At 46.7% G+C, this 16,429-nt stretch overlaps 1 protein-coding gene across 1 annotated transcript in view; it reads left to right on the forward strand.

The window, feature by feature from the left end:
- The window catches only part of tbc1d2b (TBC1 domain family, member 2B), an 89,882-nt gene extending 83,550 nt beyond the window's left edge, over positions 1–6,332 (forward strand). Inside the window, exon 13 of the mRNA XM_055662718.1 lies at positions 4,507–6,332. Within this exon, the coding sequence (XP_055518693.1) occupies positions 4,507–4,705 (199 nt within the window). The 3' untranslated portion in view covers positions 4,706–6,332. The remainder of the gene's footprint in view (positions 1–4,506) is intronic.
- The last annotated feature ends 10,097 nt before the right edge of the window (positions 6,333–16,429 follow it).

A 16,429-nucleotide genomic window follows, 5' to 3' on the forward strand; every position in this document is an offset into this window, starting at 1 on the left:
TGGAAATACTTGTAGACTCTTAGTGCAGGTTTTGGTCTCACTATACGTAGCCCAGGTCAGAGTTTAGTTTAGAGATACAGCACGGAAACATCCTTCGATCCACCGAGTCCCCGCCAACCAGCGATCACCCTGTACACTAGCACTATCCTACACACTAGGAATGATAGACAATAGGTGCAGGAGTAGGCAATTCGACCCTTCGAGGCAGCACCGCCATTCAATATGATCATGGCTTATCATCCCCAATCAGTACCCTGTTCCTGCCTTCTCCCCATATCACCTGACTCCACTATTTTTAAGAGCCCTATCTAGCTCTCTCTTGAAAGCATCCAGAGAACCAGCCTCCATCTGAGGCAGAGAATTCCACAGACTCACCACTCTCTGTGAGAAAAAGTGCTTTCCCGTCTCCGTTCTGAATGGTTAACTCCTTATTCTTAATGATTTTACCAATTTTACCAATTAACCTACAAACCTGTATGCCTTTGGAATGTTGGAGGAAACCGGAGCACCCGGAGAAAACCCACACGGTCACAGGGAGAACAAACATACTCCGTACAGACAGCACCCGTGGTCAGGATCGAACCTGGGTCTCTGACACTAAATCTGCAACTCTACTGCTGCGCCACAGTGCCATCATGAATGAGTAGCTACAGCCATTTAATTCAAGATGATATTGGTCATGGAACATTTGCCGTATAGGTTTACCATATAAAACTGAATGTAATTTGTAATTCCTGGAATATTGAAGGCTAACCAGTAACTTGATCTAAATTGTAAGAGAACTGGTGGATAGTTATAAGCTTGGAACTGTTTTCACAATCAACAATTGGTGTTGATTTTTGGATGAGGATGATAGATAGTTGTTAATCAAAGGTGTAAACAAAATAATGACAAGGCACATGACAATATGTAGCGTGAGTTGATGGATCATCTGTGATCACAACGATGGAAAAGCTATGAAGAATTGAATGCCCTCTGTTTGATTTTCCAGTGTGGTGTTAGAAGATTATCTCGCACTTCAAACATTCCAGAGTGTTTAGCAACCAGTTGCGGGCTGTGTTGTCACTGTTGTGAAGCATTAATAATGATCAGTTGACCTGTTTTGCAGTGATGTAGGTTATGGAACAAATATTAGCCACGGTGATGGTATGGGGACGTTTATTTTTATTTTGAGTACTGCCACAGTCTCTGACGAATCGCTAGGAATACAGGCAGAGGGCTCGTGGAGGCAAAGAGCTGTAACTGTGCAGCTAGACAAAAGTGCTGGAGAAACTCAGCGGGTACAGCAGCATCTAGGGAGCGAAGGAATTAGGCAACGTTTCGGGACGACGTATGGTACTTCCGGTGGCGCTGGTGCCAGCAGCCTCCACCTACAGCCCGGTATTTTTTTGTTTTTTTGTTTATTTAGTTATGTTAAAGTGTGGTTTTTTTTGTGTTTTTTGGTGTTTTTATGTGGGGGAAGAGGACACGGTGCGGGGGATACCGTACTTCAGCCGCTTCCTGGTGAGGACGCGACTATTATTCGAGTCGCGTCCTCGCCCCCCCCCCCCCTCCCCCCACAGCGGCCTACCTACCTGGATTGGCGCGGCCTTTCCTGCCGGGATCGACCGGAGCTCCAGCAGCGGCGGGACAGCGCTGGAACATCGCGGGGCTGGCGATGCCGTCTGGAGCCCGGAGTGCTGGACCTGCTGCACCGACATCCTGGAGCTGCGGTTTGCGGAGCTCCCAACGCGGGCGGTGCTGATGGACAGTGCGGGGTCCTGCGACTCTGCCCAGCTCGGCCTGTGGACGGGAGCTGCAGACTCCGGCAGCGGGAGGCGGCTGATCTGGGGGTCCGGGCCGCTGAGGAGGAGGCTGCTCACCGTCGGGGTTCGGCGTCGGCGTTCCACCAGTCCGGCGTGAGGGCCTGAACATCGGGCCACCCGGGGCGGCGACTGCGGGTGCTCGGAAGGCCCCGACCACGGATGAACACGGAGGGGAGGCTGGCTGGACTATGGTGCCTTCCTCACCTGGGTGCCATTTATGTTATGTTGTGGACTTTATGTGTTTGTGCTTTTAAAAAATTTTTAATTCAATTTCAATTTTATTTTTAATATGTTTTCTTATTTATTTATTATTTATTTTTTATTATTTTTCTTGTGATTTATTTTAACGATACTGCCTGTAAGGGAAATTCATTTCGTTGTCTCAAATTGAGACAATGACAATAAATTTGAATACAATACAATACAATACAATGTTGCTGCACCCGCTGAGTTTCTCCAGCACTTTTGTCTACCTTCGATTTTCCAGCATCTGCAGTTCCTTCTTAAACACTTTGTAACTGTGCAGCACTCCCTCGCTGCTGCAATGGAGTATCAGGTCCAGATGTTGTATTCACTTCTCAATTGGGAATTGAAGCCATGTTTTCCCCCTCTGAGATAAGAATGCTAACTATTTAGTCACACCGTTAGGACCAAAGATCATGGGTGGCTAGGGGAACGACCCATGGAATGAGCAGATTCCTTGCGGAAAGACGGGACAGGCTAGGCTTCTTAACTAAGCAAGTTATGCCCCTGTCCCACTTACGAAACCTGAACGGCAACCTCTGGAGACTTTGCGCCCCACCCAAGGTTTCCATGCGGTTCCTGGAGGTTGCAGGTGGCTGCCGGAGGTTGCAGGTAGTGGAGGCAGATAGGGAGACGGACAAAAAACCTCCGGGAACCGCACGGAAACCTTGAGTGGGGCGCAAAGTCTCCAGAGGTTTCCGTTCAGGTTTCCCAAGTAGGCCAGGGGTATAAGTGTATTGGCCAAGTATTCACATACAAGGAATTTGCCGTGTTGCTCTGCCCACAAATAACAACACGACATACAGTGACAGTGACAAATACTTCCATTGGTATTTAGAGTCAACTTGGCTGAAGCACACACGAGTGATCAACAGGGTGGATGTGGATTCGACATTTCTTCATGTGGGTAAATCTAACGCAAGTACATTGTGTAAAAATAAGGGGTTCTCCTTTTTAACACACAAGAATCTTTTTCTCTTTAGGTTCACAAGTCTTTGGAACTCTCTTTCTCAGAGTGGTTATAGAGACATAGAGTGATACAGTGTGGAAAAAGGCCCTTCGGCCCAGCTACACTGCTATTTGTTGGTCCCTGGAGGCTACCCTTGGTTTAGCACAGTGATCAGACGTCAGCTTGTTTATGCAGCAGCTTCCGAATCAGCTGCTTGTGAATGTACATTCAGTGAGGACGTCATTGACAACAAAGCGTGTAAGGTCTGAAAGTTTTATAGCAGCGGTAGATAGTTGCTTGATAAACAAGGGGTGAATGGTTACTGAGGGCTGATAGAAATATGGAGAAGTTGCAATCAGATCGGCCATGATTGCAAATGGAGAAGTGGGCTGGAGGGGCCGAGTGGCCTCTTGCTCCTAACTCGTGGGCTCTTCCTGACCCTCCAGGTAATTCTGCATTCTGAATGGTGTGATCTTGTGAATGAATGCCACGGCGAGCTCTGTGCATGTCCAAGATAAGCCGCAGGCACCTCCCTGTGTGTCTCGGGAGAAAGGTTGTGCTGAAGCTGAACTTGTGTGTGAGATTCATACTGTCCTTCTGAGAACAAAGGGAAGGGAAGCAACCAGCACATTTTTCATCACAGTTTAGTTTAGAGATACAGCGGGAAGCTGGCTCTTCGGCCCACAGTCCCCCCCGACACCAGCACTATCATACACACGAGAGACAATTTACAAACTTTTTACTGAAGCCAATTAACCTACAAACCTGTACGTCTGGAGTGTGAGGGGGAAAACAGGAGCACCAATAGTAAACCCACAAGGTCACAGGGAGAACGTACAAACTCCGTACAGACAGCACCCGTAGTCACAGTCGAAACCGGGTCTCTGGCGCTGTAAGGCAGCAACTCTACCGTTGTGCCACCTTTTATTTATGTTTCCAGTATATTAAGTTAACATCACATCAGAACATCACAAGGACAGGTCTTTGGCTCACGATGTCTGTGCCGAACATGATGCCAAATCTAAACTAATCTCAACTACCTGCACATGATCCAAGGTAGACAAGATTGCTGGAGAAACTCAGCGGGTGCGGCAGCATCTATGAAGCGAAGGGAATAGGCAACGTTTCGGGACGAAACCCGCTGAGTTTCTCCAGCAATCTTGTCTACCTTCGATTCTCCAGAATCTGCAGTTCCTTCTTACACATGATCCATATTTCTCCATGCCCTGCTTTTCCATGTGCCCATCTAAAAGTCTTTTAAGCACCTCTCTCGTATCCGCCTCCACCACTACCCCTGGCAGCATGTTCCAAGCAGTTACCACTGTGTGTGTGTGTGTGTTTTTGTGTGTGTGTCTGTGTCTGTGTCTGTGTGTTGCCCTGCACGTCATCTTGAAACTTTGCCACTCTCACCTTAAGGATATGCCCCCTAGTCCTGACAATTCCGCCCCTGTCTAACCTGTCTATTCCTTTCATAATTATACGTCTGAATTGTTTTGTTTTGTTTTGTAGGAAGCTCACCAGTATTGCCTTTGCGGACATGAATCCTTTTCCAATGCGCCTGATCCAGAGTCGTCGAGCTTTCCACTTGGAGAAGGTGCGGCAGGAGCTGAGTGAATTGGAAATAATCCGCCAGGACTTTCTGCGGGAACGTGAGACTGCAGCCCCCGACAGGAGGGACGTCATCAGCGATGACGACGAGGACACCTAGTCGCACCCTCAGTCTCACCATAAAAACGGGGGACTAGCTGAATAACTAGGAACACAAGGAAAGCTAGCTTTCCCACTGGATTGTTGTGTTTGAGCCCCGCAGCTACATCTATACGTGCCGCTCGCTCTAGATACCAGTCGCCCGGTTCCCAGCTGGGCCAGAGAGGGGGTTGCTGTGTGGGTGAATGTTCAGACGTGAATCGCTCATCGCATCTTGTAAGATGGGCCACCTTTAGGCTTCTGTTTCTTTGGCCCATTATTAACAGGGCTCTACTTTCAATTGAATGTTATTTGGAGGTGAGTGGCTCTTGCACGTCTAAAAGAATGGGTGAATGTTTCTTCTAAAAATGTGCTGGGCATATTTCCCCGCGATTCCGCACATGCCATCGAACTAAAGGTACAGCTGTGCCAGATACACACGCGGCACACTGTGCTAACTGTTTGATCTTTGCAGTGGCAAAGAAATGTCAGTTTTGGTCACTGACTCATGGGACCAGTTTCAATAGTTTTGACAGTAAGTGTTATTTGGAAATCTTGTCCAGTGATTTCCATCCGTAGGCATTTATTCTTTGTGTTTTACATATCAATATTTTGGGAAGCAGGCTTCCTGGACCAAAACAAAATGTTGGGGAAAGAGTGCCTTAAAATCTCTCAGCATGTGATGTCCCTTTAAATGGAGAAAGGGAATCTGGGCTCCTAGATATATTTTAGCCATCCTTGCTCAGACTATCATTTCACTACAATTTTGTGTATTGGAAATGTTATTGATAACTCTTGGTTTAAGCTTTGCTTCCATTAAGAATATTCACCAGAAGTATGATCACATGTTTACATTCCAAATGAACTTATTGAAAATAAGGAATAGCACTCAATCCGCGCGTCTTTATTAAGAACTTGAATTATCCTGTCACTTCTCTCTCATTTTGTCCCAAATTGTTTTGTATGTGTGTTTTATCTGACACAGTCTTACCTGTATGTATAGTCTTAAATGGTACCTAGTAACTGATAGTCTGTATCTTCCACTGATGTAGAAGTGTGAGTAAGACTGGGTTTGACTTCAAGTGGCTACTGAGGTAACTTAGCCCTAAACTTCTATTAACATAACTGGGTGGAAGATCTTGCCATGATCTCAGCCTCATTGTGCTGGGCTTCGACTAAACACCTAATGTGCCACATGTTAATTAGCACAGAAGAAGCTAGCTGTTTTGGTGAAGTAAGAATGTTTTTAAAAAATGAAGCGTTTGTTCCATGAACTTCATTGAACCAAGGTCGTTTTGCTTATTTTTTGACTTTCAGCTAAACTCTTGCTCGTCCTTGTCAATCCCTATTTGACTACAGGAGGTTGGAAGAATGCAGCAGGATCACAACCCCTTGAGTGCACTTTGTTTATTGTAGTCTACAAAGAGTTGAAATATAATGTTCATAATTTTATTGGTTCAGAACGATCTCATGCACTGGGTTAACAATAGTTGTCATGTTGATATATCGCGAGCATCTGGACCATGTTATCAGCTGAGTGATTGTTGATTCTTTCCACACGGGCGGGTTTGTGTCTCATGTCATTTGTCATATACCTGTATAACCAGCACCTAAAGAAAGCAATATATAAAATAATGTTGTACACAGAAGCTTGACTTTTTATTTGTGACGTTTAAATATTACCGTTTCATTGCAACTTTTGTTGACGTGTTAAAGGAAGCATTTTGCCTGGTTTGTTTGTGAAGTTTTACCATTGTGAAAATTAAAGTAACTTTGCCACAATTAAGCATCTTTAGAAGTTTAAATATTAAATAAATATTGCCATTATGATGATGATGATGAGAGTCCTGCAGGTCGGTTGAGGATACTCCACCGAGGGAACCAAGAGGTAACCAGGCGTGGGGTGAACTGCAATGAATAGTTTTAGAGATACAGCGCGGAAACAGGTCCTTCGGCTCACCAAGTCTGCGCTGAGCAGCAATCCCCGCACACATTAACACTATCCTACACACATCAGTCATTTTACACATACACCAAGCCAATTAACCTACATCCCTGTACGTCTTCGGAGTGTGGAAGGAAACCGAAGATTTTGGGGAAAACTCACGCGGAGAACGTACAAATTCCGTACAGAGAGACAGCACCCGCAGTCGGGATCGAACCCGGGTCTCCAGCGCTGTGAGGCAGCAACTCTACCATTGTGGCACTGTGCCACCAATCGTAACTTTGTCAGCGCATCATTAGAAGTAAAAAAGAATGGAGCATAATTTTAAAGTTATTGGTAGAAGGACTAGAGGTGCAGTAAGAAAAAATACTTTTCACCCAGTGGGTAGTGCGATGTGGAGCTGACAGTCTGTAAAGCCAACAGGAACCCTCGCCACATTTAATAGCGCCTGAATTTGTGTTTGGAGCAGTGGTCGGGTGGACTTTGATTTGAGTGCAAAGGTGGGATTAGGCTGAGTAGCTCTTCAGATCGACACAAACACAATGGAGGAAAGAACTGCAGATGCTGGTTTATATCGAAGAAATCCAGGGATAGTGCAAGACCTTTGAAAATGTTATCCAGTGGAAATATGACTTAATTTCATTACACTTGGGGCACTCATTCAAAAATATCGCCAGGCACATTTTGTGTTGTTTCTCTGGATTTAAGTAAACAGAGTTTCCATGGGTCAGGTAACTAAACTGTAGAGCTGTGTAAGAAGGAACTGCAGATGCTGGAATAACTCAGCTGGTCAGACAGCACCTCCGGAGGTGACGTTTTGGGTCGAGACCTTTATTCAGACTGATGTCAGGGGAGGGGGACACTAGAGGTACGGAACAAAGCAGAGCCTGCATCGATGGCCCAGGAAAGGGGGAGCCCACAATGGTTCATTGTTGGCTGTGGGAATGAGGTGATAATGAAGGAATACAAATGGTGAAAATAGCAAGAGGACTAGGGTGGGGATAGGGACGGAGAGAGAAAGAATGCAACGGTTACGGTGAGGAAGGAGCTAATATGCTGTTACATGCGGCTCATGATTTGCAGAATATGGATGACTAACCACAGCTCTGACTGAAGCAACCACTGTCTAACCATTGTGGCCAGTTTGATCTGTCTATTGCACAATGGGTTGATGTACAATCTGCAGATGGATCCGTATCCTAACCGTTATTTATCCGTGTTCTCCAGAGAGGCTGCCTGACCTGCTGAGTTACTCCAGCACTTGTCGTTTTTTTGGTTAACCAGCATCTGCATCTCCTTGTGTCTATTGTGTTGATATACTTCATGCGTACACTTTCTTAACATTTACCACTAGGAAAATGAACCAATATGCCAATAAAACACCTGGCCTTGCTGCCTGTTTTGCTTACAGAGGTGATTTAAAAGTTCAAAAAAGTAAACATTGCAAATCTAAGTGCCCCAAATTTGGCATTGACTCGGTTTCTATTTTCACAGATTGCCACTCCATCGTGCCACTTTTCAATAACACTCCACCCTGTGCTGCCTCACCCGCTGAGTTGCCCCAGCTTCCAGCTTCTGCTGTCCAGCTGTTGCAAACATGGGAACTGCCTCTTCAGCCCAACGTATCCATGCTGGCTGAAATGCCTATCTACACTCATCCCATTTTCCCTTTAGTCCTTATCCATATCTAAATGTTTTTATAATACTGTGATTGTATTTGCATCTACCACTCTCCTCTGCACAGTTCCATACACTCCACACCCGCTGTGTCAAATATTTGTCCCTTCGCATCTCCTTTAAATATTTCCCCTCTCACCTTAACTCTGTGACCACCCTTGTGACAATCTACCTTATCAATGCACCTGAATTTTATAAACCTCCATAAGGGTCACCTGGCAGCTTCCTGTGCTGCAGCGAGACTAATCTTGGTTTCTATTTCGGTCCACAGATCTGTCCGACTTGCTAAGTTCCTCCAACAATAGGGTCTATGCTCAGGATTCCAACATCTGCAGTTTCCTGGGTCCCCAGCCTGTCCGAACTAAAGCCCTCCAATCCAAGCAATAACTCTGTGACCACTATTTTCTGACCCCACCACCCTTGTGACAATCTACTGGAGAAAAAGGATAGGTGACCTTTTGTTAGGGATAAACCTTCTGAGTCTGAAGGTAGGGGGGGGTGGCAGGTGGGGGGTGTGCTGCAGGTGAAGAGCTAATCCAGGACCAATCATTTCCGGCCACAATGATCTGCCTCCGTCCTTGCTAAGTTCCTCCAAGATGAGGGTCTATTCTGCATTCTTCCTAACATCTATAAGTTCCTGGGTCTATAGTGTGGTGACTACAACTAAAGCCATCCAATGTGATTCAAGATTTATTGTCATAGTCACAAAGTGCAATGAAATTCTTGTGGGTTCAGCACAACAGCATCTCTAGGCACGAAAAGAACAGATCAGTGTGTCCTTACCATTATATAGCCTAACAAATTTTAGTTCTTGCAATATGAGTCTGAATACCACTGTGGATGGGGGGGGGGGGGGGGGGTGAAGGTGAAGATGAAGACCAGGACCAATCAAGGCCGGCCATAAATGATCTCAGGCCTGTTAAGTCCTTTGTAGGCTAGGGAAGATGATATTCTCTTCTGCATTCTTCCTAACCCTATAACATCCTTTCTATAGTGTGGTGACACAACTATACAATGTTCCAAGTGTGATTCAAGAGAGTTTATTGTCACGTGTCCCTGATGGGACAATGAAATTCTTGCTTTGCTTCAGCACAACAGAATATAGTAGGCACGATTCAGCACAGAACTATTTTCTTACCATACAGCCTAACAAATGTTTAGTCAGTGCAATAGATGTCCTTGTTTTATGCCACTGTACAGAAATAGGCCACGAGCTCAACGTATGCACATTTTCAGGGAGCCATGTTTGGCACCATTTTGAAAGTCCAGTCCGTGCTATAGTTCTTACGAGTGGTGCCTGGTCCAGGCGAGCCCCAGGCCTCCAGACGTCATCTTGCTTGGACGTGACGTCCCTCTCCTCGCCCGTCCACCTCTGTGCCCCAGGGAGGGGGAGGGGGGGGGAGGCTGACTTTGAGGCCATTGTTGGCCAGCCTGGGTTCCCTTTTAAATTCGGTCTGTCTGCCCGTCGCACAACTGTTTTCGTCTTCATACAGTCCATTGTCATGCCTAAAGTTGACCACTGTTTAGCAAGTGTACAGAAATAGTCCACTGAGCCCGTATGCAAGAGGCGCCATGTTTGGCACCATTTTCAAAGGCCAGTCCGTGCTATCGTTCTTACGAGTGGTGCCTGGTCCAGGTGAGCCCCAGGCCTCCAGACATCATCTTGCTTGGACGTGACGTCCCTCTCCTCGCCCGTCCACCTCTGTGCCCCGGGGGGGGGGGGGGGGGGCACGTAGCTGACTTTGAGGCCGTTGTTGGCCAGACCTGGGTTCCCTTTCATGCCGGTCTCTCTGCCCGTCGCATCTGTTGTCTTCACTACTTCATCCTCCCAGTCTAAAGTTGACCACTCTCCTGCCAGTACAAGGTAGACAAAAGTGCTGGAGAAACTCAGCGGGTGCAGCAGCATCTATGGAGCGAAGGAAATAGGTGACGTTTCGGGCCAAAACCCTTCTTCAGCCATAATCTTATAATACAAACCTGGAACCGAATGAATGAAGCACCACGGGATGATTGAATGGCACCTGTAGTTAGTTGATGTGCTGCATGGTACACTGGTTCTATTAATTTTGACTGCAGAGGGAAAAGTATTTCCAGTTTGCGACCAGAATCCTTGATAACATTAAAAATGGAGAATGGAGAGAATAAACTGCCTGTGGTCTATTTTTTCTGGGGGCTCACATCAGTATGTGTGCATACCAGCATACAACTGTGCACTTGAGAATGCCACTACTGTTGTTGCTGGCTTCAACACTGAATAAGGGACAAAATCTATTACCGATATAATCTAAAAAACAAAACCCATGGTGGCGCAGTGGTAATGTCATAAGGAATTGGAGTAGAATTAGGTCATTCGGCCCATCAAGTCTACCCCACCATTCAATCATGGCTGGTATATCTCTCCCTCCTAACCCCATTCTCTTGCCTTCTCGCAATAACCTCTGACATCTGAATTAGTAGAGTTGCTGCCTCACAGCGGCAGAGACATGGGTTCGATCCTGGCCTACGGGTGTTGTCTGTACGGAGTTTGTACATACTCCCCGTGGCCTGCATGGATTTACTCCGAGAACTTCAGTTTCCTCCCACACTCCAAAGATGCACTGGTTTGTAGGTTAATTAGATTTGTATATATGTAAAAAACAGCCCCTAGTGTTGGGTAGTGTTAATGTGCGGGGATCGCTGGTCGGTGTGAACTCCGTGGGCTGAATGGCCTGTTTCTGTGCTGCACCCCTGAACTAAACTAAACTAGACTCCTAATTTCCACATGCTTCAGCTTGGACCTATAACTTCTTCCTTTGTGTGGCTGGCACAGCCTAAAGTTGTTGGATAACTTGTTCTATTTGATCTTCCGTTTGTGCACGTCGAGTTGATTGCATTAGTCGTAAAAGTGCGGACCAAGTCCACCCCGGACCTATAACAATTACTAGAAACAAAGAACTGCAGATGCAGGTTTACAAAAAAAGACACAAATTGCTGGAGTAACTCAGGGGATCAGGCTGCATGGCTGGAGAACATGGATTGGTGACGTTTCAGGCTGGGTCTTTCCTTCAGTCTGAATGTCACCTCTTCATGTTCTCCAGAGATGCTGCCTGACCCGCTGAGTTACTCCAGTACTTTGTGCCTTTTATTAATTACATTACTACTTAGAGGAACATTGGGAAAGTGATCAAACTCTTCACCCAGTTCCCATTCACCATATATGTATGGGTGACATGGTGGCATTGCAGTAGATTTGTTGCCTTACAGCACCAGAGACCAGGGTGCGAACCTGACTATGGGTGCTATCAGTGACAGAGTTTGTACGTTCTCCCCGTGACCAGCGTGGGTTTTCTCCGAGATCTTCAGTTTCATCCCACACTCCAAAGACGTACGGTTTTGTCGGTTAATCGGTTTGGAATAATTGTAATTTGTCCCTAGTGTGTGTAGGATAATGTTAATGTGCGGGGATTTCTGGTCGGTGCGGACTCAGTGGGCCAAAGGGCCTGTTTCTGTGGTGTATCTCTGCTCCAAACTAAAGAATAAGTCATGGAATCAATGAATTGCTGCCTCAGTTTGCCAACTGGAATAAGTATTGTGTGGCAAGCCTGACTCATGCACATTGTGGGGATGTTTAGAGCAGCTAAACAGGTGGGATCTGTGTGGGTTTGACGGGAGAGCACTGCCAATATTCACCATAAGTGAATTCATTGATCATATGAAAAACACTAGAATGACAAACAAATGTTTTGTATTTTGTCCAGTGGGAACATTGTATCATGCCTGATATCAATAAAGTTTCCTTTATTGTCATTCAGACAGTTCAGTCTGAGCGAAATTGTAAACCTTGCAGTCATAACATAGAATAAAATAACAAAACACACACTTAACACAGTTTAACATCCACCACAGTGAGTCTACCAGGCACCTCCTCACTGTGAGGGAAGGCAAAAGTCTTAAAGTCCTTGTCTCTTCCTTCCTTGTTCTCCCTCTGCGTTGAGGCGATCCAGGCTTCAGATGTAGGGCCCCCGCCGGGTAATGGTAAGTCCAGCGGCCACATCCGAGCTCCGTGAATGGGCCGGTTCAAACTCCGCAGCTCGGGGCGGTCGAAGCTGCCACCCTCCAGTCCAGCGGATGAAGCTGTCGTTGCGAGAGCTCCGGAGCTCAGGTTTACTATAGAGACTGGAATGCAGTATCCACCCAATCTGTGCTCACAGACTGAGAGTGGTCCTGAACCCACTGTCCATTCAATGGTTCAATGCTGCTCGTAGTGTCATGTGTGCAAACTGCTAACACGGTGAATTTATTTTTCTTTCAAGCAGTCCAGTAGGGTATTGACATTCCGCTGAACTCCGATTAGCAAGTGTATAGAAATAGTCCATTGAGCCTGCATGCAAGAGGCGCCATGTTTAGGCTCAATTTTCAAAGTACACGCTACTGTTCTTCTGAGCGGTGCCCGTTCCAGGCTGTTGCAGACCTCCAGCCAAAGGTGGCGCTCTGTTCTATCCTGGACTCCACATCCCTCTCCTCGCAGTCCACCTTTATTCCACGGGGAGGGTGCCTCCTGCAGCAGACCAGGAGGGGGCGTGGTAGGCCAGACCCTGGTTCCCTGGTTCGACTGCCTCAGGTGACCACTATTACTGAGCTGAGACTGATGGTGTTACCAAAATGACAACAAGGCCAGAACACACTTGAAATAATCAGAAAATAGCCGCAAAATGCTGGAGTAGCTCAGCGGGCCAGGCAGCATCTGTGGAGAGAAGGAATGGGTCACGTTTTGGGTCTGGACCCTTCTTCAGACTGGTTAGGGATAAGGGAAACAAGAGATATAGACAGTGATGTGGAGAAATATAGAACAATGAATGAAAGATATGGAAAAAAAGTAACAACGACAAAGGAAACGGGCCATTGTGAGCTGTTTGCTGGGTGAGAACGAGAAGCTGGTGCAACTTGGGTGGGGGAGGGATAGAGAGAGAGAGGGAATGCCGGGGCTACCTGAAGTGAGAGAAATCAATATTCATACCACTGGGCTGTAGGCTGCCCAAGCAAAATATGAGATGCTGTTTCCCTAATTTGCGTTGTGCCCCACTCTGACAATGGAGGAGACCTAGGACAGAAAGGTCTGTGTAGGAATGGGAAGGAGAATTAAAGTGTCCAGCAACCGGGAGATCAGTGTTTAAGAAGGAACTGCAGATGCTGGAGAATCGAAGGTACACAAAAAAGCTGGAGAAACTCAGCGGGTGCAGCAGCATCTATGGAGCGAAGGAAATAGGCATATCTTGAAGAGATAATCGGGAGATCAAGTTCAGGTTAGTTATCATCTGTGAACAAATATGACATTTTCTGCTTTTATGTTATATTTTCTGAGGTTATGTGCTTCCAGGCAGAGCAAAATTCAAAAGCTCATAAATTAAACATTTACACAACTATGGTGCAAGGTGTAAATTTAAGCGTTAATTCAAAAATGTGAGCACATAAATCAGGCTTTGGTAATAAATGGACAAGCATATTGTTCCCAAAATGCATAATTCACACAAGCGTAAATCTGTACAAGCTTGTACTGCGTACACACTTTCCCCCTTCATTTGATGCTGCCAGTATTAAAGGTTCAATATTTTCCCCACACTTGAGTTCAATTAGAATGGAACCTGTATGTAACATGACTGTAGTAACACTATCTCACCAGTGACGCCAGTGTTGTACCTGTTTCGGCATCACCCAATTCAGAAGGAGGATCCAGACCAGAAACGTCACCTGTCCATGTTCTCCAGCGATGCTGTCTGTCTGACCTGGTGAATTACTCTTCGCTCCATAGATGCTGCCTCACCCGCTGAAATTCTCCAGCATTTTTTGTCTACCTGCTGAGTTACTCTAGCACTTATGTGCTTCCTGCGTGGCTGCAAACTGCAGTTTCACAGACAAAAAAACGTATCTGGGAACGGTTTCGGGTCAAGTCCCTACTTCAGACTCTGCTGTGGTTCTCTACACTTATATTTATTAACTCCAGGTTCTCAAAGCTAGAGTCAGGGCGGAGTTGGACAGTTTGTAATGAATCAAGATTAATTCAATTAGTGTAGGAAGGAGTGTAGTCTGAAGAAAGGTCTCGGCCCAAAATGTCACCCATTCCTTCCCTCTAGAGTTGCAGCCTCAGTTACACCAGTATTTTGTGTCTATCTTCTGAATTAGATTAGTGTAGGATTTGTGCAAATTGGTGGCTGATGGTCATCGTGGACACGATGGCCGTTTCCTTGCGATATCTCTCTCGGATCAATGCCGCATTAATTCCTGTTGCTTTAAGCCTTTGCTATAAAACTTTGTGCTTATTTGTCCAGCTGTTCCTGCACACATTCCAGCAGCCCAGGTCCTTGTGAAGTCTGTCACAGGGCAGCCCGGTGGCGCAGCGGTAGAGTTGCTGCCTCATAGGGGCCTGAGACCCGGGTTCAATCCCGACTACGGGTGCTGTCTGTACGGAGTTTCTACGTTCTCCCCGTGACGTGCATGGGTTTTCTTCGAGATCTTCAGTTTCCCCCCACACTCCAAAGACGTACAGGTTAGTAGGATAATTGGCTTGGCATAAATGTAAATTGTCCCTAGTGTGTGTAGGGTAGTCTTAATGTGCGGGGATCGCTGGTCAGTGTGGACTCGGTGGGCTGAAGGGCCTGTTTCCGCGCTGTATCTCTAAACTCAATTTTCTATCATGTCCACTGGTGCTGCCTCTCAGACGAGGCTGCCACAGATAGATAGTAACCGGGTACTCCCTGTGGCTTGTGGTGAGCTGTGGCCACACCTCAATAGCAGGCCTGGCTCACCCGCCATCTAACCGGGAACCCACCTGGAGTCTTCCATGGCTCATCTCCCGATCGACCCCAAGGACCAGGAACCAGGGGGGGGGGGGGGGGGGGGGGGGTGCAGCGGGTCAGTGATGGCAGCGGACACTGGACAAAGGGCATAAGCGATAGGAGCAGAATTAGGCCATTCAGCCCATCACGTCTACTCCGCCATTCAATCACGGCTGATCTATCTCTCCCTCCTAACCCCATTCTCCTGCCTTCTCCCCATAACCCCTGTACTAATCAAGAATCTATCTATCTCTGCCTTAAAAATATCCATTGACTTGGCCTCCGCAGCCTTGTGTGGCAATGAATTCTACAGATTCACCAGACTCTGACTAAAGAAATTCCTCCTCATCTCCTTCCGAAAGAAATTCTGAGGTTATGTCCTCTAGTCCTAGGCTCTCCCACTAGTGGAAACATCCTCTCCACATCCACTCTATCCAAGCCGTTCACTAATCAGTAAGTTTCAATGAGGTCCCCCCTCATTCTTCTAAACTCCAGCGAGTGCAGGCCCAGTGCCGACAAACGCTCATCACAGGTCAAGGTGGCGGCAGATGAAGGAGAGGGTCGGTGTTGCCCGGACAACGGGCCTAAAGGCCAAGATAAGTCTGCACTCTGAGAACTCTTTGAGTACTTTTCTGGTGAAGTCTACTATTACACTACAATCGTTGCACTTTTGTGCTATTCTACGATTCATTTTGTTTTAGTTTAGAGATAGAGAGCAGAAACCGGCCCTTCGGCCCACCGAGTCCGTGCCGACCAACATTAACTCACTCCTACACTCACCAAGCCAATTAACCTACAAATCTGCACGTCTTTGGAGTGTGGGAGGAAACCGGAGCACCCGGAGAAACCCCACGTGGTCACTGGGAGAACATAGAATAGAATAAAATGCCTTTTATTGTCATTCAAACCAAGTTTGAATGACAATAAAAGGCATTCTATTCTATTCTATAGAAATTGCATTTTCTACCGTTTTAACATTACAAAAAAAACCAAGACCCACACGTAACACAGTTTACATAAACATCCATCACAGTGTGACGGAACATGCAAACTCCACACAGACAGCGCCCGTAGTCAGGATGGAACCCGGGTCTCCGGCGCTGTGAGGCAGCAACTCTATCGCTGCTCCACCGTCATGGTGCTTATCTATGGGGCAATATTACTGCATTCTGTGCAAAACAAACACATTCACTGTAGCTCGGTACCTGGAGAGTGTGTGGGGAGAGGGTGGCCATGCGTCTGCCCCCTTCATCTCCACCCCCACCGTGTGCCAGCTCTATTCTCCCCGCTGCACTGTGTTGGGGGGGGGGAG

Source organism: Leucoraja erinacea, chromosome 36 (assembly GCF_028641065.1).
Source record: "Leucoraja erinacea ecotype New England chromosome 36, Leri_hhj_1, whole genome shotgun sequence".
Taxonomy (NCBI): Eukaryota; Metazoa; Chordata; class Chondrichthyes; order Rajiformes; family Rajidae; genus Leucoraja; species Leucoraja erinaceus.